At 39.3% G+C, this 21799-nt stretch overlaps 2 protein-coding genes and 1 long non-coding RNA gene across 26 annotated transcripts in view; 2 read left to right on the top strand and 1 right to left on the bottom strand.

Moving 5' to 3' along the window:
- clasp1a (cytoplasmic linker associated protein 1a) overlaps positions 1-6442 on the top strand; it is a 105246-nt gene extending 98804 nt beyond the window's left edge. For 11 of the 15 annotated variants that reach the window (XM_040147985.1, XM_040147986.1, XM_040147991.1 and 8 more), the window contains 3 exons: positions 998-1204; positions 1738-1854; positions 3705-6441. In XM_040147985.1, the coding sequence (XP_040003919.1) occupies positions 998-1204; positions 1738-1854; positions 3705-3791 (411 nt within the window). In that variant the 3' untranslated portion in view covers positions 3792-6441. Of the gene's footprint in view, positions 1-997; positions 1205-1737; positions 1855-3704 lie in introns of all 15 variants that reach the window. The other 4 variants (XM_040147980.1, XM_040147979.1, XM_040147978.1 and 1 more) reach the window with 2 other exon arrangements.
- LOC120801260 lies at positions 1107-8128 on the bottom strand. Its single transcript, XR_005709078.1, has 3 exons — positions 7959-8128; positions 2782-2860; positions 1107-1206 (listed from the first exon to the last, which is right to left on the bottom strand). It is a non-coding gene; the product is annotated as an uncharacterized LOC120801260 (long non-coding RNA).
- On the top strand, positions 6895-20877 carry tfcp2l1 (transcription factor CP2-like 1). Of its 10 annotated transcripts, XM_040147995.1 has the most exons (16): positions 6895-7534; positions 8010-8158; positions 10432-10505; positions 10610-10664; positions 10997-11100; positions 12719-12824; positions 13307-13413; positions 13504-13656; positions 13823-13933; positions 14946-15049; positions 15488-15539; positions 15673-15766; positions 16052-16142; positions 18216-18298; positions 18799-18941; positions 20018-20180. In XM_040147995.1, the coding sequence occupies exons 1-16, from the start codon at positions 7476-7478 to the stop codon at positions 20150-20152; spliced, it is 1620 nt and encodes a 539-aa protein (XP_040003929.1). In that variant the 5' UTR covers positions 6895-7475; the 3' UTR covers positions 20153-20180. The 10 variants fall into 10 exon arrangements, 9 of the variants coding, with proteins under 9 accessions (XP_040003929.1, XP_040003932.1, XP_040003930.1 ...); XM_040147998.1 differs by lacking the exons at positions 10610-10664; positions 10997-11100 and adding an exon at positions 20187-20877 and having other exon boundaries at positions 20018-20069; XM_040147996.1 differs by lacking the exon at positions 10997-11100 and adding an exon at positions 20187-20877 and having other exon boundaries at positions 10432-10664; positions 20018-20069.
- The last annotated feature ends 922 nt before the right edge of the window (positions 20878-21799 follow it).

Genomic DNA, 21799 nt, shown 5'->3' with positions numbered 1-21799 from the left:
TACACAGCTCCCACATATCCCACATGAAATGCTTGGACAAACCAAACTTTCAAGTTTTGTCAAACTTTTTATTTTGAAAAGTAAAATAATAGAACGTGTGTAGCACCACACACATGCCAATTTGTTGCAGGCCTGGGACATATAAAACAAAAGATTAACAAGTGTTGGTTTTAAAGGTTTCAAAAGGTTCTCTAGCACCTCATTATTACGACTTTACAATCTTGTATCAGTATGAAAGCAATAACAGTAGCTGAAAATGATAGACCCAACCTTTGACCCTTAGCTCAGGGACATAGAGGAGAAACCCGAGGGGTTACTCAGGGTTACTTAGAGAGAGTTTCTTTTACCAGGACAGTCAGTTGTGCAGTGGGGTGAACAGCAGGTAAACGAAGATCAAATGTTAATAACAAATTAAACATAAAATTCACAAAATAAATACTGAGACTACCCTTTGATGAAACTTCCAGATTAATAATAATCCACAGTTGTGGATAAAGAATCTGTGCTCAAAAGCAGACATCAAATTAAAGTAATCCATCAAAAATACAACATTTAGAATACAAAATTGTTTTTCCAAGGGTTCAGTTGTTCATCATAACCAAATTGTTGATTTCTTAGTGTGGGAGAGCCCCGAAAGACTCCTCTGCAGGTGTGCAGCTCCATCTTGGCCAAATAAGGACCTCTTGATCTAAAAAGATATTTCTTTGTTAGGGTACTGTTATGTCCTTAACTGTGTATAATTGTCAATATGTAATATAAAATATGTATTGAGTGTTTAACTATTTTTTCCAGTAAAGAAATTGCTTTAGATGTCAAAGTCCATTAAGAGGTTTGTACAAGGACTCATCTTGATGTAAAATGCCAATTTGTTAATCCCAACAAGACAATATATGTCATCCACTGTTCCATTCTCTGAGTGACACAACTACAATATTTCGTTCTTGTTTTCCCACATTATATGATTAATCTTAATGTGTATGTGTTTGTGTGCTTTCAGGTGGTGCGTGCAGCTGAGGAGGCGGCGTCCACCCTGGCCGGTTCCATCCACCCGGAGCAGTGCATCAAGGTGCTGTGCCCTATTGTGCAGACAGCCGACTACCCCATAAACCTGGCTGCCATCAAGATGCAAACCAAAGTCATTGAACGCATTGCCAAGGACTCGCTACTACAGCTGCTGCCCGACATAATCCCTGGACTCCTACAGGTCTAAAACAAGACACAAGCTTTCAGTTCAGACACAGCAAGTTTTTAAACAAGGTTTCAAAGAAATATATAGATTTGTATTGTTTTATGGATTAGATTAGATTCTGTCGGTTGCTCAGAAAACCTGAAATTGTTTCCTTTCATTAGTTCTGACTAGAGACCAGCCTCAAAATTTGATCAAACTCATAGGAAGGATAAACAAAAATGCACTTCTAAGAAAAATGGAATAAACATTGTTTGCTAGACAAGAGTGTTAAATGCTTTTCCTTATTTAAACAGCTGAAATAACACGAAAGCAGGGGTTTTTGGGGACAGAAAGAGGAGAAACATACTTGTCAGCTACAGAAAGGCATATTTGGACAATATTCATATTTGGACACTGGGAATTATTTGCCTTATTTGTCCCTGGAAATGTTTGCGTGTACTCTGCACTTTTTGCGACTCCTCCCACGTTCCTGCTGACCCCTCGTGTGTGTGTATGTATGTGTGTGTGCATGTGCGCGTGGTGCCTGATGCTGTCTCTTCTCTCTGCAGGGCTATGACAACACAGAGAGCAGCGTTCGCAAGGCCAGCGTGTTCTGTCTGGTGGCTATCTACTCTGTGATTGGCGAGGAGCTCAAACCCCACCTGGCACAACTCACAGGCAGCAAGGTACTGACTTGCGTGCACACATTCTCTTACACACACACACACACACACACACACACACACACACACACACACACCAGAGCCTTATCATCTTCCCATGTTGTTATTTCTCAGCTGGTTCTAACCAGTTGTCCAATTATAAAGCACAGGGTCATATTTGCCCTACTTTTCACTTCAACATGTGTCCTTGGGTTATGTAATGCTTGAGGTCTAACGGACAGGTTCACCTGAATGAAGGGACTGTCCCCTAATCACTCCCACCCTCCACCTCTGAGCACTGTCGCGTTCCCGAGTTGTCTAGATCGGATATAAAAGGCAAATTGATAAGGAGTTATGAAAGTGCACATTCAAGAGTATCCAACTGAACGTACACTAGGCCATGAAATCCTGCAGCAGTCGGGTTTTTGTATTTAATGCTTATTCATCCTTAGCATACATCAAAGAATTACAAAAACATACCAAAGCAGCATTGCCGATATCAATGAGAGACATGTTTTGATTGAATGACATAGGGATTTAAATTTTAGGTTTTCCCTTTGACCTCTTCTGCACGTGATTAAAATCAACATTGTGTTTGAGAGCATGTAATGAAGAGATAAGCCGTTAGTTCATCATCATTTGGGCAAAGAACTGTACGACATTACAGTATCTTCTTTCCTTTCATAAGGGACAAGTCTATATTTTCCATTCTAGTGATATAAGGGCGTATATTTCCTCAGCATTTGGTGAAAGCAATCAGCTTCTGTAATGGCTGCCACACTGGGTCAACTCGGTCAATTCGGAGCCTCCGTAAAGTAAATAGGTTCAGTTGTCCTTATCCATTTTCATTCTTTTTTTAGCACTCAACTGTTACTGTAACACACTGTAACTCTTACTGTCTTTTCAGCACACCATAACTTTGAGCCATGTATTCCTTTTCACAATTGGTACCTTGTTGCTGATGATCTCAAATTATTCCACTGTTGCCTTGATTGAAGCTTTGTCACGGATTAAAACCTTCGAACAGATCCTGTAAAGTTAGACAGGTGGTTATACTCGTGTGGAAATAACATGTCAGTGCTTAATCTGCATCAAAGGTTCACACCATCTATATGCAAACCCTCATCAACAGTTGCATATGTCTATCATAACCAAAATGTGTTCATTTTCTCAGCTATTTTTAGATTTAGTTTTAGTCCTTAGATAAAAAAAAAAAAAAGTCCATGTTAGTTTGAGAGATATTTAGTCAACCTCATCCTTTTATTTTAGTCCATTTTTGGTCGACTAAAACTCTGGACATTTTAGCTAAGATGATTCAGGCGTGCAGCACAACCATTCGAAAAAGGATGTTTAGATTACGTCAGTGTTTAAAAAACACTGTGTAATTTTGTCTCATCTTTTTTATCAATTAAAATATAGAGAGATTTCCTTATATTTCTTATATTAAACTTAATTTTAGTCAACCCTTTTTGATCGATATTGTATAGAGATTTTGCAAAATTATGTTTATTTTTTCTGACATCAACACTAATCTTTGCTGCTTATGGTGAAATACTAAATAATATAACCTCTTCAGGAGTCCAAAAGCTCTTTAACTCAAAAAGGAGAACTTCACTACATGGTCGAACTGTTTGCGCTAGCCAAAATGTTTGGGTACCACCGGCGTACACGACAAAGTGAATTTTTAGCTCCGCATTGCCCATTTTAACACAACATGATCAGGAAGTCTCGCTTCCTCAGAATGACGGTTTCTTAAAGAACATAACTATATCCAGACCTGAAAAGGATACCAAGTGTGGATATTGCACCTCAGCAGACAAAATTACATTGTGCTGGGGTAAACATTAATATCGCTTGTCTTTGCTTGTTTGCAGATGAAGTTACTGAACCTGTACATCAAGCGGGCCCAAACGACCAACAGCAATAGCAGCAGTTCCTCGGACGTCTCCTCTCACAGTTAATGGAACGAGTTTTCTTTTGGAAACGGCGTTCTAGGATTTCCAGGGCATAGCCTTGCTTCTTTCAGCCTTTTCCGTCTCTGAGCTTCCCCTCCTCCTCATCGTAACGCAAGCTCCACTGCGCTTTTCTCCTGTTTCGGGGGGATGTTGTCAACCTATTTGTCATGTAGTTCCTTCGTCCTCCCCACCCCTGCTCTCAAAACTTTTGAATGTAACTGTGGATTGATTTTAGACTGGTGGGGAGGGAATCAACATGTTTGGAGTTTTTGGATTTAGGAAATGCAATTTCTCTTCCTCCATGGTTCTTCCTCTACACCACCTTTTGTCAATGGAATCCCGTTTCTCCTCGAGCCCTCAGATTTGGTAGCACAAGGAGTTCATACATAAAACTATTAATTATTCACATCAAAGTAGAGAAATGTACAAGTGAAATTTCTGTCAAATCAACAATTTGTAATGAAGTGTCATTTGGCTGGCCCAATGATGGTAATAAGCCTATAGGTTTTGGGATGAATACTGGTTTGGGAGCATAAAAACAAAATATTGCAAGAAAGACAAAATGTGCAAGGGCATAATTAGACAAAAAAAGAAAGTACTGTATGAGCATATGTAGTTATTGTTTTAAGTTTATGGATCGAGATCAGGGCTAATAGAGGCCTATGCGTCGATTTTAGTCTTTTTTTTTAATGCTCATTTGTAATTAAGGGTCACTTAATAAATTGAATCCCCTTTTCACAAAATTGATGCACAAGGTACCAAGTTGCTAAAAGACAACTTTTCAGCTACAGAACTGACAATCCTTCAAATTTTGTGCATATCTTTATTTTGAGGTACAGAAGATGAAATTGCTGTTAAACTGCACAATTGAAGATGGCTGAATTTGTCGTGAAAGTCACAGTCGGCAGACAGAGTAGAAGTTTAGTCCAGGAAAAGTTGTGTTGTCTGTATTTTCACACTGAACTTTCTGCATTAAGTGCAAAAACAGAGCTTTTTGTTTATCATGCTTTCACAAACGGAAGATGCCATTTGTTGCCATTTGTGGCATCCAAATCTACGCTGAGTGACTCCGTCTGAAGAGGAAGTCCTTTGTAAATACTACAGATGTTTTCCCTGTTTGGAGTTGGGAGAGAGACCAGTGATCCGAGACGGTGAAAAAGACATTACCAGGCCTTATTCACTTTACACACGCTAATGTTGTTGGCTAGGACTTGGCTGGGAGAGTGAATGGCATGGACAGCACTGTAACTCTTGGCTCTCAAAAAATGTGAATCTGCAGGAAAACAGACCCTTGTGGCGATTTTGATGATGAAGCAAATACAGTATTAGTTGTTCCCTCTGATCTCCTTCAGTTCCCCTTCATGTAACCACAGCTTCTGCAATAACCCTAAATCCACAATTAAAGGTATTTTGTACATACAGTTTTTGACCACTGCTTTGCAAAATTTTACATAATGTCGAAAAAAAAGTGAACAGGTTGACCAACGTTTTTGCATGTTACCAAATAGCTTGCATGTAATCTGCAGCACCTGTCAACTTTGTGCTGTTTTGGAGGGCCCAGGTTTTTGGCTGTCAAAGTGCACTTGAAACATCATTAGATTACTCATCTCTGATCTAATGTTTCAGAGGAGGTAGTCACATTAGCCATGCTCATATGTAAAAGGTACAAAATGGAGCAACAACATGACCAAAACCATGTGTTTGGTGTAGTTAAGTTGGTAGAAGTACTCAGGCAGGGTATCAAAAAGCTTTAAAATGTTGGATTCCTGCTATGAGACACTACATGGATCCCTGAATGGAAGAGTTTCCCCATTCGTTCAGATTTTTATTCTTGGACATGGTTTGGTTTGTCATGGTACAGTTAATCTACTGTAGGAAAGGATCAGACTCATACTGCTTTTTTAAATTCTGTTATCTCATTTGCTAACTTCTAGCAAATTTACTCCCATAATTATTATTATTATTATTATCATTATGTTGATAATGATGATGAGGAAATAAAAGTATTCCTGATTTCACCTGGGGACATCTTGAGTCCTTGGATGGCCAGTTTGGCTGTTAATGTTTCAGTTAAGTGGTGTTTTCGTTCAGGGAATCCACTGACAAGGGGCCAATTCTGCTTATTTAAGTATTTAAGTAAATGAATGTACAGAATTTGCATATGTTATAATTTACTTTTTAAGTATTGGTACTGAAAATAATTTCAACGACATGCCGCCCTGCTCAATCTGTAATATTCCTCTGCGCTCTGCCTGACTTTCACCCAAATCCCTGCAACAGTTTAAGACCATTAATCAGCTGGGTTTTGTTTTTAATGGGGATTCTCCCAGTTAAGCAAATCTGTAGTTGGCAAAAGGGGAAAGTTCACCAGACACCAAACCACCAGTCACTAGCATCTCTTATCACATTGCTGGTCCCAGAAACAGACAAGATGCTATTCCTTGCAAACTGTTCACTATGCATGTTCTGCAGTACACTGTCTTTCTTTTGTCTCGATCGGTCATGTAATATTCATACCTGTATTTATATATTTTATTTTATTTTATCTTATTTTATTTTATTCTCTCATGATAAACTGTACAGAAGGGTTTTTTTTTTTGTTTTTTTGTTTTTTTGTTAAAATCCACCTGTGATAGATTTGCAACAATGTAAAGAAACTGTTTGCTCTAGAAATAAACAGACTCAGAGCTGATCTGGATGTTTTCTGGTTATTCATCCCTGATTTCACAATTTCTAACAAGTTACTTAATCTTGTGTAAGATTTAAACAGCAAGTTAAAGCTTGTATGTCTTCTCCATTTTTCTTCCCTCTCAGGTTGAACCTTGACTTCCACAGGGGTACTGGCAGCAGTATTGCCCAGTTGTCCATCTATTTACGAGCACATGCATCCAAGCGCTGAGGTGTGCTTAGCCGCTCTGTGTAAACATTAACCTGAGCACACTTTGAAACGACCTGCTCCTACTCTCTGGTCCTTTTGAGGAGCTTTGAAGTGACAGGCCAGCAGGGGCTAGCACTCACCCTGCTGTTCTCAGGCTCTTTGCTCGCACACGTTTAATTCAATTCAAACATGAGTTTTGAGATTAAACTGTTTGGTTTAAAGGAAGATTTTGCTCCTGGTGTGTTTCCTTTAGTATCCACAGTAGTTTCTTCTGTAACTATTATAATTAGTATTACTTGTTGGTGTGATATTAGCTGCCATAAAGGGTAAAACTACTGCTAAATGAATGCAGCCTTGATCTTCCTACTTGACTTGTAATCACACAAGATAATTAAGTTTATTGCTGTTCATCTGAAACCTAGTCGTCCTTCTCTTTGTTCCCTAAAACCATGTTTGTTTTCCAAAATTTATCTCCGAACATCATTACGCTAAGTGAGTTTAAAGTCTAGCTTTAGGGCCATACCGTTGGCAGTGTCAACAACCGTTCAAGTGAAGCTGCTATTAATGCATCAACCCAGCTAGACATTGGTTGAGGGAGGTGTGTCTGTACACTCCACCTCTCAGAGGTTATCCAAGGTATGCAAATGGCAACGCTGATGATCACCGGACAGTATAAGAGGCAAGCTATGAGGTTTGGCTGCAAACCTCTCTCAGCCAAAATCTGAGGAAGCCAGCAGGCGCAAAGCAAGCTCCGTCTGTCTCCACGTCTTCCCTGTGGTCCTGGGATACAAGAAGACATTGCACTGGAAAATATGCTGTTCTGCCATTCCCAGCCTGAGTCCTACCACCAGCACTCTGCTAGTTACATTAGGTAAAGCACAGCCAATGTTGAGAGGCTTCGGAAACTTGGGGATTTGGGGCACTGCAACAGGTTAGGTCAAAGTGTCAGTGCAAAGCAGTGACATGCACTTGTAGAATAATATATGGAGAGAATTGGAAATGCTCGTAGGGCTTAAAATTTATTTTTAAAATGTGCACATTTTCAGTAGTCTGCCTCCAAGATTACATGTCTTTTATTATCCTGCCATGTGAAATTCAAATTTTAAATTGCACTTCAATGGTTCATTCAAAATCCACATTTAGACTACAACTACAGCTCCTATGGACTACTTTTTTCTCTCTTTTTTCAAATTAATACACATGAATTGTGCTAGATGTCAAACATTGTTTTGCAGCGTTGAACTTTTGCGTCTTTGTTCCTATGATTAAATTGATTTGATATAAAAGAAAATCACCTTTCTCATCTCCATGCTCAGCCCTTCCTCTTTCCTTCTGGTCTCTTTCAGAGAGGCCTTGGCACCTTTCTTGAAAAACGAAGAAGCCAGGCTAATGGCTGAAAATGGTGTCAAGAGGACCCCATTCCAGTACGTTCTGTATGCAGCCACCTCGCCGGCTGTGAAACAGCAGGAGGAGACTCTCACTTATCTCAACCAAGGTAGCTATCTGTCCACGTTGACTAAAAGGACTGGAGCTCATTTTGTCACGTGTAATCCCCGCAGCTGCAGGGTTAGTTTAAGGACTGCTGTTGTGGGATTTCTGATACATTAGGACTCAAGATTAGGCTAGATCTTGGTAAATTAAACCATGTTCACTTAAACTGATTTAAATGTATGTCCCTGCAGTTTGGGACCCTGCAACTAATTTACACACCTTTGCACAAAAAGGTTTATTTGCCAGATGAGCTTTATTCTACAAGAGAAGAAGGGAACCCAATTTAACTTACCTGCATAGATTCCCTTTGCTATGTTTCGATAACATCAGGCCATCAACTATAATTTGTCTGGATCTATGGAAGCAAAGAAAGGCCAGAATAATTATAATTATTTTAAGCAACTGTAAACTTAATAGTGAAATTTAATTGGAGCTGGAATTTTGTTTTTGTTATCGATTCATCTGCTGTTTAATTGTTTAGTCTATAAGATTAAAACATTGTGAAAAAAATGACTTGTTTTGTCCGACTAACAGCCTAAACCCTAAGATATTCAATTTAATGTCATATATGACGACAAAAAAGAGGAAATCACCACGTTTGAGAGACTGGAACCAGAGAAGGTTTAGGTCATTATTTATTTTTATTTATTTCTATTTTACTTGATAATTGATTATTAAAATAATCGCCAATTGATTTTCTGTTGCTTGACAAATAGACTGATCAACAAACCATTGCAGCTTAAATTTAACTCCCACTAGATACTTGATATTTAAATATGCTTAATACTAAAATTTCAATGTAAAGCACTGAAATATTTTAATTTGAAAGCCATCTATCTGGATTTATGTGGCGTGAGTTCCCCTCTTTAAAGGTTGTCCCAAATGGTGCAATTCCAAAACATTTTTTTTTTTCCGAGTGCAAAAAATTCAGAAAATTCCAGTGTCTGAGGTTTCCAGTCACTCATTTAAACTTTTCTTTCTGGGATCATGTGACTGACAGGACAGAGGTCTGATCGATTCTTCTCAGGCTTGACTGGTTTTCCTTGGTAGTGTCTGAATTTAACTAATCATATAAAGTAAACAGACTTTTTTTAATCTGACAACATACATACATATATATATATATATATATATATATATATATATATATATATATATATATATACATAAATACATAAATATAATATACATAAATACATAGATGATGGATGCTGGATGCTTCAATTTTTGTATTTGAATTTGTGAACCCATAAAAACCTTCAAATCTTATTTTTGAATTAATAATATTCAAACCACATACATTCAGACAGATGGATTTCAAAGTAAAGTATTTCAATACTATAATTCTGTGGTATTTAAATGTTGACTTATTATTTAGAAGTGGATACATTTCACCATTAGGTAAAAAAAAAAAAAACAACCCTGAAGTTATTGTGGTCTTTTTTTGCTTCGTTAGGTTTCTGTGTCGTAGTGATGTTGTTGATAGTGATATATAGTAGGCTGCCCTGGACTATATGAATGGGATATACTGTATAGTTAATTAAATACATACAGTAAGCCTCCGAGCCTTTTGATTACTAAATTACAGAAAGTGGTAAGTACCAGTATTAAGATTTGAACGGCATTATAATAATATAAAATCAGAAGCTATCCATCATTGATGTCTCCGTGCAACATGAGCTCCTACGTGTCTGCTAATTTGTCTGACTCTCATCTTCTAATGTCTCTTCTCCTTTCCAGTTTGTAATTTCCTTTTTTTACTTTGCATCATTGTCAACCACTGGAACCTTCTGATTGTTTCTCAGTGACATTTTTTTTATTTTTATTCGTGCTTTAATTACCTTTATGTTTCTACAAGTTTGCCCTGCTTGTCTGCTCTAAAGTAATTTGTTTTGAGTAAACACAATGAACGTGAGCTTGCTGTAACATGCAACTTTTAGCCAACAATTAGACTGCCGTGTAAAGATGGCATGTATTGATTAGAAGCTAACTGCCATTTTTGTTTTTCCAAGCTAAGTTTTATTACTATACTGAAAAAGCACTGATAGATAGTCTTATAGTGTCCCTCATTGGCTATTCTTGTGATATTAAACTTAATGTATTATATTTGATCAGGATGGAGATATATAAAAGTTTCCTAGTGGCTGGCCTTGATATCTGGCTTAAAAGGTTTCTAATTTGATTCAGTTTCTATCTCCACTGCCCCTCTTTTCTGATTGACTGATTTCCCATTTTTCAATTTTAATCAGGTTTTTTTTTTAATGTTTTAAAATGTAGGTCAGTCCTACGAAATCCGTATGCTTAACAGAAAACTAGTGGAGTATACAGATATAAGCAGCAAATATGTAAAGGTAGGTGTAAGGTATTGTGTTTGTCTGTTTTTTGACTTTCATGTGACCTCTTCCTCTTTCTTCTTGTATCTGTTTTCATGTATCCATTTCCTGGTTTGTCACAGGTCCCTCAACCCTCCCTTCCACTTCAGGGGTGGGGTGTCGACCTTGGAGAGCTTGGTACTGTCACCCAATCTTACCTCTCCTCCTTCCTAAACTTTACCTAAGCCCCTTAAAAACACACAACTCACCTTACCCTCACATTTCCAGCATACACACGTTCTCTATGGTTCATCTGAACATGCTACTCTGTATTTGTCTTCACGTCTGGAATTTTTTTTTGTAAAGACGTGGCATCTATATTCTTACATTATCTCTGGAAACGTTATGTTTGTTTGTTTAGTTTAATTTTTTTTTTTTTAAAGTGGTATATTCCTGATGCCATTGCTTTCTGAATAAACCCATTAACAGCTCATCATTTCTATCATACCACTTTCATTTTCATCATACAGGTTGTTGTGGCAAACAAAAGTGCCACCAACTGATTCAATTTCAGATGCAAGTCCAAAGTAACTCCATTTATTGCAGAGACATTTGTCAACACACTCACTTAAGAGTAAGGAGAGGTCATTTTATTTCATTTCTGTATGAGTGCATCCACTTGACATGTCTCTGTCGTCAGGCTACCATTGCTTGAGAATGTATTGTTAGCTTCAGCATCCAAGAAACACAAGAATGGGACAGGTGGCATCTATACAAACAAATGATGTGCCGGATCCAGTTATGCATGAGCCTCCCTCCCCTCCATAAATATTCCCATGGTTTTTACAGGTTGTTAATTTGTTGATTTTTGACATGTTCTAGCGGGATTTATAAAGGTTGCTGTTAAAGAGGCACCCCAGACATTTAGTGTTGCGCTTCCATAAAATGAGGGGACTCACAAAAGACAAATTTAAAAATGAATGCTCAAAGTTATAGCAGTAGCCGGCGGAATCTCCTGACATTAGGCCCCAAGAATGGGTCTCACTCCAGAAACACAGAATCCAACATTTTCCATAATACCACTGGATAGTGTCTTTTATTAGAGCCTCACTGCTGCCTAAACACCACAACTTTCAAACCCCACACCTCCAGTTAATAACACAGGCTTTCCTTTAAAAAATGTGGGTCTCAAACTCAGTCCAGGATAACCCTGATAACATCATCACCACCCTGATGACATCATCAAGTTTATTTTATTAAATGTAAGAAAGCTCCTTTCAAAGCCCCAGGAGACATTATACAACTGTTTTCACAGGCTGAGTAGTAGTGATGAGTGAGTAATGGAGGAGGGCCGCTTTGATACAATCCCAAATTATAGGCCAGGAACAATATTATTTATTTTTTGTTAGATTTTTTTGACAAGATAAAATATTTCATATATATATATATATATATATATATACATATATAATATTGTGAATATATAAGATAAAGTGCCTTAATAAGCTAGTAACAAAAACTATTTATGCTGCAACCGATGCAGTTTGCAGAATTAAAACATTAGCTGTCTTTTATCAGGGTTCCCACATGCCTTGAAAATTATGTTTACCACCAAATTTGTGACCTTAGTGGATACAAATCTTATATGCACTGGAAAATTAATAGATGGCCTTAAAAGTACTTTTTGTTTTCAGCATTTTTCGTCAACCTGACAGGATCATGAGGTCTCAGTCGAGAAGCCACAATTGTTGAAAATGTGATGAATTTATCACCTAGAGTTCTCAGTTACATCCACTAGCGCAAAATGAGGTCACCACTGATGAGGCACTGTTTTCCAGCAACTAGCAATTTTCCGGGAAGTTCAAGGGTCCATTTCATGGGATCTTTAAATTTGTTGTCCAGGTGATTGTGGGAGCCCTGATATTCAGGTGAAAAAAATCCCTGTCCGTTCTACTTCTCACAGGTGTCAGATGTACTAGCTCAGTGACAGTTCATTTAACTCATGGGGTATTTGTGGATGTGCTTTTTAAATATGTGTACTGTGTGATGGGTAGGAATGGTGATGAAATTCGCTCTGAATTTCCACCTCCCTACCTTTGCCTAATGAAACTGCCTCAGTGTGTTTTCATGAATAAACGAGGGGAGCCTTTTTGCACTTTGCCCAACAGTCCGGCTGTTTGGCTCTGTGCGAGCTGCCCGACACAAGCTGGATTTGTTACTCTGGCCTAATCCCTCATCCTACCTATTCACAGAGCATTGTGCGCGTGGTGTTTCATGACCGTCGACTGCAGTACATGGAGCACCAGCAGCTGGAGGGATGGAGGTGGAACAGACCTGGGGACCGAATCCTGGATATAGGTGAACTGACTGTACCAATATATGACCTATGATTCATAAAAGATCAAAGATAACTGATATCTCCATTGAGACTTCAGCTGATACTTTTGTTTATCGTGGATGTCTAATTATCGTTTATCCAATAAGCTGTACGGGATGGCTGGTTATTTGTATCAATTTTGATGACTAAACTAATGCTCTGATGAGCGACCTACAGACCAACATAGCCATCCATGGAGCCCCACTGCAGGCATGGCTAATAAAAACCTGTGGGTGCAAACAACCTCACAACTGTCATCGCATTGTGATTCAAATTCTTCCAAATTCTAGTGGGTGCATGGAAGTGTGTGTCACCTTTTTCCAACTAAGCTCTGCCAACCTGACAGACAAAACAGCACAGACAATACAGTCCAAAGAGAAGTGAAATAAATGAACTCAATTAGAACCTGTTTTCAGGGCCTTTAAAGCAAAGGTAGACTGACAGACTGGCTTTTTACTTGCAGATATCCCACTGTCAGTGGGGGTACTGGAGCCTCGCTCACACCCTCTACACTTCAACACCATTGAGTTCCTCTGGGATCCATTCAAGAATGCTTCTGTTTTCATCCAGGTACAGATAAATTCTGGTCAAATGTCTGGGGGGACGTCAGTGTCTTTGCTTTGTCTGCCCATTTCATTTTCCATCTCTTGTCTTCGAAAGGTCAACTGCATCAGCACTGAGTTCACCCCCAGGAAGCATGGTGGAGAGAAGGGGGTGCCCTTTCGTATCCAGGTTGACACTTTCACCACCAATGAACACGGGGAATACATGGAGCATGTCCATTCTTCCAGCTGCCAGGTCAAAGTCTTCAAGGTATGAGGCTTTCTCCATCACACGTTTTCTGCTTGCCTGCCCACCATCAGCATCTTTGTTTTACACAGTCATGCTTTACTGATCTCTAGGCAATATGGTCCCTTAGAAACGTAACTTAATTTATCGATGACAGGTTTGCATTTCACTTCATTTCTAATGTCCTCAGCCTAAAGGAGCTGATCGCAAACTGAAGACAGACAAGGAAAAGATTGATAAAAAGACCCTTCAAGACAGAGAAAAGTATCAAACGTCCCACGAGACCACCCTGCTAAAAGAGGTGAGGCCTGCTGTTCTCTTCAGACAGAGCTGGTCTGAGATGGCCCTTTGTTTGCTTTCATTTTTATCATTCTTGTGTTATCTGGATATTTATCTAATCTCATCAGCAATTGACCCACACAATCATTCTTTATATTTTTGCTTGCTTCACCGGCCAGTCAAAATTTTTTCCTCCTCTCGCCTTGCTTCCTTGCACACAGTACATTTCAAACCAGTACTACATCACTGTAGGTTAATATGTTGCTTTCCCCCTTTTGAGACATTTTTTTTAAAGTCTGCTTGCTTTTTGCTGAGGTTTGTCAATGATTGGGGCTCTCTGTGCGTCACTTTATTGTCTTTGAACATCAAGTGACTCAGTAGTTTCTGCTTTAGTGTTAATCTGGTTTGTTATTCAACAGATGAAAAACAAACCTGATCAGAGCTGAAGCAAGAAACCATTATACTGTATGTTAAGTAAAAGTACTAATACCACAATGCAAAAATACTGCATTACAAATAAAAGTCCTGCATTCAAAATCTTAGTCTTATCAGCAAAGTCTACTTAGTGATTCTAATCCAATACAGTTTTTGTCAGGTACAGTGAAAATCTCCTTACGGATCTCTAGCTCTCCGTTCTGTGCATGTACTGAACAAAAAATCCAGTGTTCCAGTGGGATATAAACAAAGTGGCTCGGACCGAGCCATAAAATAAAAAACAGTTGCCTGCTGCTGCTGGAAAGGAGGCTGATGAGGGCAGAGTTAACAGTCTCTGTAGTACTGAGCAGAGTTGGGGGATAATTCTCCGCGGATTGGTCGCTAAGAAAGGACGCCTTTCACGTGACACCTGGTCATTTGATCCATTGTCTATGTAAAAATATGAAGCTGTGTAGCTTTACCATTAACATATAATAACATTTTTAATATTTCAGTATGGAATTGTTACTCCTGCAGTCTTTGTGCATAGACATATTTACTCGAGGTGAACAATTAGGGAAAAAAAATTCCTTTTTCTTTCTCTGTTTCTCTCTGTCAAGTGTTCCCCTTGGCCGGATGCCCTAAATCTCGCGACCCACAGCAGCTGCAGCACTCCATCACCAGTTTACCACAGCTCACCAAATTCCTGTAGCTTCACAGATGGGTGAGTCAGCATTCACACTGCGCGGCAATTTTGGTTTGCACCAACCCTGTTCATTTTGTTTCTTAGAGTTCTAGAGGAAAGCTGTAGATTAATCTCAAGGAGAGCTCCCGTTGACTGTTTGATTGAGTTTCAGTAGCTTTGTTGGCAATTTTCAGACACCAAAGGCAGTGAAATCTGTAAATTCTCCAGCTAAGGCTGGAGTTGACCACTATACCAGTTGTGTAATGCTACCAGTAGTTATAGCTCCCTCTATAGGTGACCACAGGAACACATGGAAAGCCTGAACTTCCACAACCTGTGCACTATAAATAGAGTTAAAAGCTGACTTTTTTTTTTTTTTTAATCAGTAAAGACCGATGTGTTCCAGAGAACTTTGATCAAATTACTCAACGAATCACCCCAATCTGTTCTTTCTTCCTCATGTGCACGTTTCTGTAGCAACTGTTCTCCAAACCCGGAAGGGGAGCTGCTCGTGCCCGGCTGCTCTGATGTAAGTAACGTTGAACAGTGCAGTTTGAAAGTGTTAATGTTGCTCTCTTATTCCTTTTAGGCCATTATTTGGAGACAGTGGATGCTGTGCTGCTGTACTCATTTCAAGGGCTCTTCTTCTTTTTGACATGTAGCACCTTCTGCCATCGACCTCGCTACAGAACACTCAGCAGTGGCTACACCGTCACAGGTTCTCGCCTTTCTCAAGGCTCTTCTCCAGCTTCTCAGGTAAAAGGGGTAAAGATCACAAAACACTCCATGAATCCATGAAACAAATTTTGGAATGCATTTGTCAGAAAGAGTAAGCACAAACCTTAGGAAGAACTTTTGAAGAAATCACTGAATGTTTTTTGGCCCAGACCTTCTTTTAAACTATAAAAGCTTTTGTAAGAGTTGCAACTAAGACAGATGTGGTTTCTGTTGATGTCTTTGTCTATCCCAGCATCAGATGAGATCACCAGACAACACAGAGCAGGGCAGAAAGCAGAACCAGATTTTCTGCTCTTGTTGCAGGTGCTGATCTGTTGAGGATGAGCAGGGATGATCTGATCCAGATATGTGGCCCGGCAGACGGCATTCGCCTCTTTAACACCATGAAAGGAAGGTGGGACATTAAAATACACTTCTTAGTGCTCAGTCACACGAGGTTGGGGCACAGCCAAATTCATCTGCACTCCTCTCAAAGCACTGAAGGTGTTACTGGAAGCTTGGTGGCTACCGTTGGTTGATGCTAGTTTTGTTCTTGGAAAATTGATAAAAGGATAAAAAAAACTTCTATTTTAATTGCTTCATTTGGCTGAGCAAGCTTATATGAAATTGGAGGATATGACTCAATTAATATGTTTTCAGTGTCTCCAATTCATACTTATTCTACAACACAAATTTGCGTGTCATCATTCAACAAATTTGAAGTCTGCATTATTTGCACTGGCAGTCGGGGGGACCCCTCACTTTTCAAATTCCTATTTTTGTTCCTCTCACTCTTATAGCTTTAGGTTGATTTTATACCAAAACCTCTCTGAACATTGTCCTCCTTCAGTCCAGCTGGAAAAATCCAGAGGAGAGATGATCTAAGTTTATAAAAATGTTAATACACTCATCTGAGTCCCCGTCAGTTATTGTCATACAGTCAAGCAGCAAGTCCTTTGCAGACCCTTAATGGTGAAGGTTGTCGGGTCTATATGCAACCTTAAAAGAATACTTGCAGAGACTTTGTGTATAAAACCTATGTTGCATCACATCATGTCTCTAGATTTCGTCAGCTGCACATTCTTGCTGCCAATCTCCCGTTCCACCACATCCCAATGGTTTTCTACTGGATTCAGATCTGAACTGAACTCATTGTCACGTTCATGAAACCAGTTTGAGACGACTTTTGCTTTGGTCATCATTATGCTGGAAGTAGCCATTGGAAGATGGTAAACTGTGGCCATAAAGGGATGCACATGGTCACCTGCAATACAAAGATAGACCATGGCATTCAAACCATGATTGATTGGTATTAAGGGGCCCAAAGTGAGCTAAGAAAATATTCCCCTTCACCATGACACCACCATCACCAGTCTGGACTGTTGACACGAGGCAGGTTGGGTTCATGGATTCATGCTGTTTTCACCAGATTCTGACCCTACCACCTGTTCCAGATTCATCAGACCAGGCTGTGTTTTTCAAGTCTTCATTTTTCCGGTTTTGGTCAGACTGTGCCCGCTGCAGCCTCAGATTTCTGAGGCTGCAGCGGGCACAGTCTGCTGCAGCCTCAGATTTCTGTTCTCAGCTGTTGTAGCCCATTTGCCTCAAGATTCCATGTTTTATGCATTCAATTCACAAAACTGTTGCTCACTGGATGTTTTTCCTTTTTGGGACCATTCTGAGTAAACTCTAGAGACTGTTGTGCATGAAAATCTTAGAGATCAGCAGCTTCAGAAATACTCAAACCAGCCCCTCTGGCACCAACAATCATGCCGTGGTCAAAGTCACTGAGAACACATTTCTTCCCCATTCTGATGTTTGATGTGAACATTAACTGAGGCTCCTGACCTGTATCTGCATGATTTTATGCTTTGCACTGCTGCCACATGTTCGGCTGATTGGAAGATTGCATAAGTAAACAGGTGTGATTGTGTTCCTAACAAAGTGCTTGGTGAGTGTATAAAGCTATACAGTCCAGACTGTAAGTATTTGGACAGTTACACATTTTTGGTTCTTCAGGCTCTGAGCTTCAGCGCAGTAAATATGAAATAAAAAATATTGCATACTACATTAAAGTGCCAAATCCTCATTTAGTTGGGGTAGGTTTACATCAGTAATCCACTGACTGTGATATTTGCTGTCATAAATGTTGGCGTGATGAAAATGTATCTTGAAAGCAGAAGTTGCCGGCAGCTGCTATAATGCTGACACAACACCCATCAGTCTTCCCCGGAAACATGTTTATGTCCTTCAAAGTCGTCTCTTTTTGGTGCCTATAGATTGCAGACTGGTATAGTTGATGCAATGTAGTCTAAAGTTATATAAAAAAAAAGATAAAGACAAAATAGAAACTTCCTGATACCTGCATTTAAGTCCTGAAATTTCATGTTAAGTTACACAGGAGGACAAAAATAAAACCGTCTTGAGTCATGTTACTGATGCATATTTTTCAAGTATCCGCATTACAGTCTCTACTCGCCTTTTCCAGGTGTATACAGCCCCGTCTTACCATCTATGTGTGTCAGCAGCAGGCCAGAAATCAACCTCCCATCAAGCCAGGGGGTGGAGACAGTGAGTGCACATACTTTATCATATAATTCATATTATACTGTGTATGCATGTGCGCTTAGAATAAGCGAGATGAGTGACTCTACAATGTTTTTCAGATCAGTGTGTAAGTTCGACTGGTTGGACAATATTCTTCCGTATGATTAGAGTCCAGAAAGGAGATCTATGCACGAGTCATGCAATTAATTCTGACCACATTCATATTTGAATGCTCTTTCCTGGATGCTTTGATGTTTTAAAGAGTGTTATCCCTTCTTATATCTGGAATATGATGGAATATTATGGAGAAGGGTTTTTACAGGTATAATTCGCTGTGGAAGTTGTTCAATATCGGCATTTTACAAATAAGTCACCAAACAGGAAAATATCAGAGTCGGAAAAAAGTCAATAAAACTGACAAAGAATAACATGTTGAACATTGATAATATGATCTAATGTAGTCGTGGAATTGCACCTGAAGTTTTTTCATGCATGCCCCCTTGTCTCCTTTGTCCTCCCTACAGTCTACCATGCTCTGTACTTGGAGGAGCTGACACTGTTGGACCTATCTGAAAAGATTGCCATGTTGTACAGCATCACTCCACAGCAAATTACACACATCTACAGACAAAAACCCACTGGGATCCATGTCTTAGTCTCTGACGAGGTATCTATCAATCACTCTTCATACCTCTGAACTATTTACAAATGAGCACTAATTGAGAGCCTAGGGCAGGTAAGAGCTGCGAACCAGTTTGCAAAGCAAAAAAGGTTGAACTGGTTCAACTTTTGCTGCAGCGCGACGTGACGTCAGGCGGCAAGATGCTGTCTCATTCTTGCAAGACTGTTCCACCAAATGGGACCCTGGGATCACATTTCACTGTCTCTCTGGTGCAGTAAACAACACCCCGCCACCAACGCAGTACCTTGTCTTATTTTAATGCAGGGCAAATGTCTGAAGGCTCTAGTCGTACGTTGCGGTTGCTGACGTAGATCGCTATGGAGGCTACATGCCCCTGCCCCACAAACTTGCTGTAACCCTGCACAACTATAAATCCTTCTACAGGTCTTTCCCTGCAGCTACTTCAGTCTCAGACAAAAATGAATACAGATTTAAATAGAACATAATAATAATAATACGATAATATACTCTGTACATAACTCTATGAAGTGGGTCACTTTACACTTTTTAGTTTAATTTTTCATTATTGATACAGTAAGTAAATTTTGCTGACAATACTTCTGTTCTTTTACTTATGTAAGATTTTGAATTCAGGACTTGCAACATAGTATGTTCATATTGTTGTATAATTATTTTTTATTTAATAAAGGATTTAAGTATTTCTTCCACCACTAAAAGGAATAGAGAATTACTAGTCATTTCTAGGGGTGTTTCAGGAGGATGCTGCATGAATGTAAATGAATCACAAACTTCTCCATGTAGCTGGATAGGTTTGGATGAGAATATTCGTGACCTTAGTGGACAGTGACGAGAGGTTTCTCTATCATAGCTGCTCAGACAAGGTTTACAGGTGAGGCGTAAGTGTTGTTGTGTGAGGCCGATGATCATCATCCTCATCAAAGAAACCCCCCCCCCCAAAAAAAAACAGAACAAATGATGACCCCTGTAAATGGATGGTTGTTAGGGAGGATTGGGTTATATGAATGATGATGAATTCTGATATGCAGCACTTGGGAAATTGAAATCAGCTCTGTTTACACTGGTCAATCTATCCGTTTCAGATGGTGCAGAACTTCAGGGAGGAAATGAGCTTCATCATCAGCACTATAAGGGGTAATTACTTTTATAGTCAGCCTTCCATATCACAAGTCACTATTAGACATCTAGTATCTATTCTTGGCTACTGGTATTTTTGAATGATCTTTTCATGGATTGTTTTCTGTTATGCAGATGAAAACACCGATGGCTATCACGTCATGTTGAAATGACCAGCAGGTACTCAGGAGGTTGTTTTATCAGTGCAATTGTACAGACTGTATATACATCCTTCTAGACTACAATATGCGATATTTACTACGATTTACAGTACAGTAACATTCTGTTAAGCTTTCAGTTTACTGTTAATTGTGTGTTTTTGCTTAGTTTTCATTAATTTTCTTGTTTTATTTGTATTTTTGTTAATGTTTGATAAGCCTTGTAATTAGTGGTGAACTAGTGGTGAACAGTGGTGAATTCACATGTACACACATTTTTGGCAAAAACCCATGTATAAATGCAAGTTAATGGCTTTCATGATAATAAAGCAAAGTAAATGTCACACATCATGCAGAAAAATAGAAAAGACAAATGAACAAACCTGTTTTATGCTCTTTTAATGGGAATTCTAATCTCCCAATGTCCCTGCTCTACGTTTATGCCTGTACTAAATATGAAATGCTGTGGTGTGCCATATGATGTGCCTGGTTTTATTGCTATAAGGCTGAATATTTTCTCGATGAAGTGTAATGCAATATTTTAAATTATTCAAATGTTTGAGCACATAGGCGTACTGAATGTTAAAGTAGACAGTTTAAAAAGGGGCATTGGGCTGCAGTTTGGATCTATGATTTTGACTTGTTGTATCCTGAGTGTATTTTAGTCAAAATAAAATATTTTGCACTGTTTTCTCTTTCAGTGGTCGGAAGTGGGTGGGCCTCAGTTAGAAAAAGGTCATGTCATATATTTTCAAGCACCAGTTGGGATTAAGCCATATTAAATTCACCCTCTGACAGTCGGGGACCCGGTGCACAGTACTTCCAAAACAGTATATCTTTTTCTGTCAGTGTTTACGCATTTGGACTTGTTTACTTCTATTTTATCATATATTTTAATATTCATTAATATTCATTCAGATTCATTCAGTAATTACCTCTTCATACAGCAGTTTGTATTGGTAGTGGCGGAGTCCGCCTTCCCCGTGCTTGATTCAGATTGCCTGCATAAGCAGGAGGGAGTCCCAGGAAAAGATGCAGCATGTAATCCAGCGTGCAGTGAGCAGCAGCCACAGTGAGCTGCTAGATGAAGACCCGCAGGTGACTTCTCACCAAGCTAACCTGTCATGTTGTTCATTTAGGGGATTTATTTGCCACATGGCTTTTCGTCTGGAAAAACTACTAATAGACAACAACATACACTGAATGCCTTGATTGCCAACTAGAGGAAGGGATGCAGGCATTACCTGGCTCCCTGTGAACATGATCTTGGGTTTCCAACAATGAACTGAGTTTAGCATTGGTTTCAGTTCCTTTAAGTTAACAAATAAACAGAAGCTAAATCAGAATACTTAACTCATTCTCTACCGTGGTCTCAAAAAAAGTCCAGCGCTACCTGCAGCGTGCCACTCTCTCATCTTTACTCTTTTGTCCAGTATCATATTATATAAGACCCGCATGCCCACCTGCCTTCATGAAATGTTGCTACCACTAAAGTACTGGGGGTCTAGCACCAGTGGGAGCAGCTGGAACATCCCGGTGGGCAGATGATGATGGCTCTCTGCCGAATGTCTAAATAATACAAAATAAGGA

Source organism: Xiphias gladius, chromosome 16, assembly GCF_016859285.1.
Source record: "Xiphias gladius isolate SHS-SW01 ecotype Sanya breed wild chromosome 16, ASM1685928v1, whole genome shotgun sequence".
NCBI lineage: Eukaryota > Metazoa > Chordata > Actinopteri > Istiophoriformes > Xiphiidae > Xiphias > Xiphias gladius.
The sequence above is the reverse complement of the archived record's forward strand: the minus strand, read 5'-3'. Positions and strand labels throughout refer to the sequence as shown.

Excerpts from the sequence above, each read along its gene's own strand:
- tfcp2l1 (XM_040147995.1), top strand. The coding sequence starts at position 7,476 with ATGCTGTTCTGCCATTCCCAGCCTGAGTCCTACCACCAGCACTCTGCT. Across the intron at positions 15,540-15,672 it reads TCGTGCCCGGCTGCTCTGAT|CACCTTCTGCCATCGACCTC; the intron begins GTAAGTAACGTT and ends TTTGACATGTAG. Across the intron at positions 16,143-18,215 it reads TTTAACACCATGAAAGGAAG|GTGTATACAGCCCCGTCTTA; the intron begins GTGGGACATTAA and ends CGCCTTTTCCAG.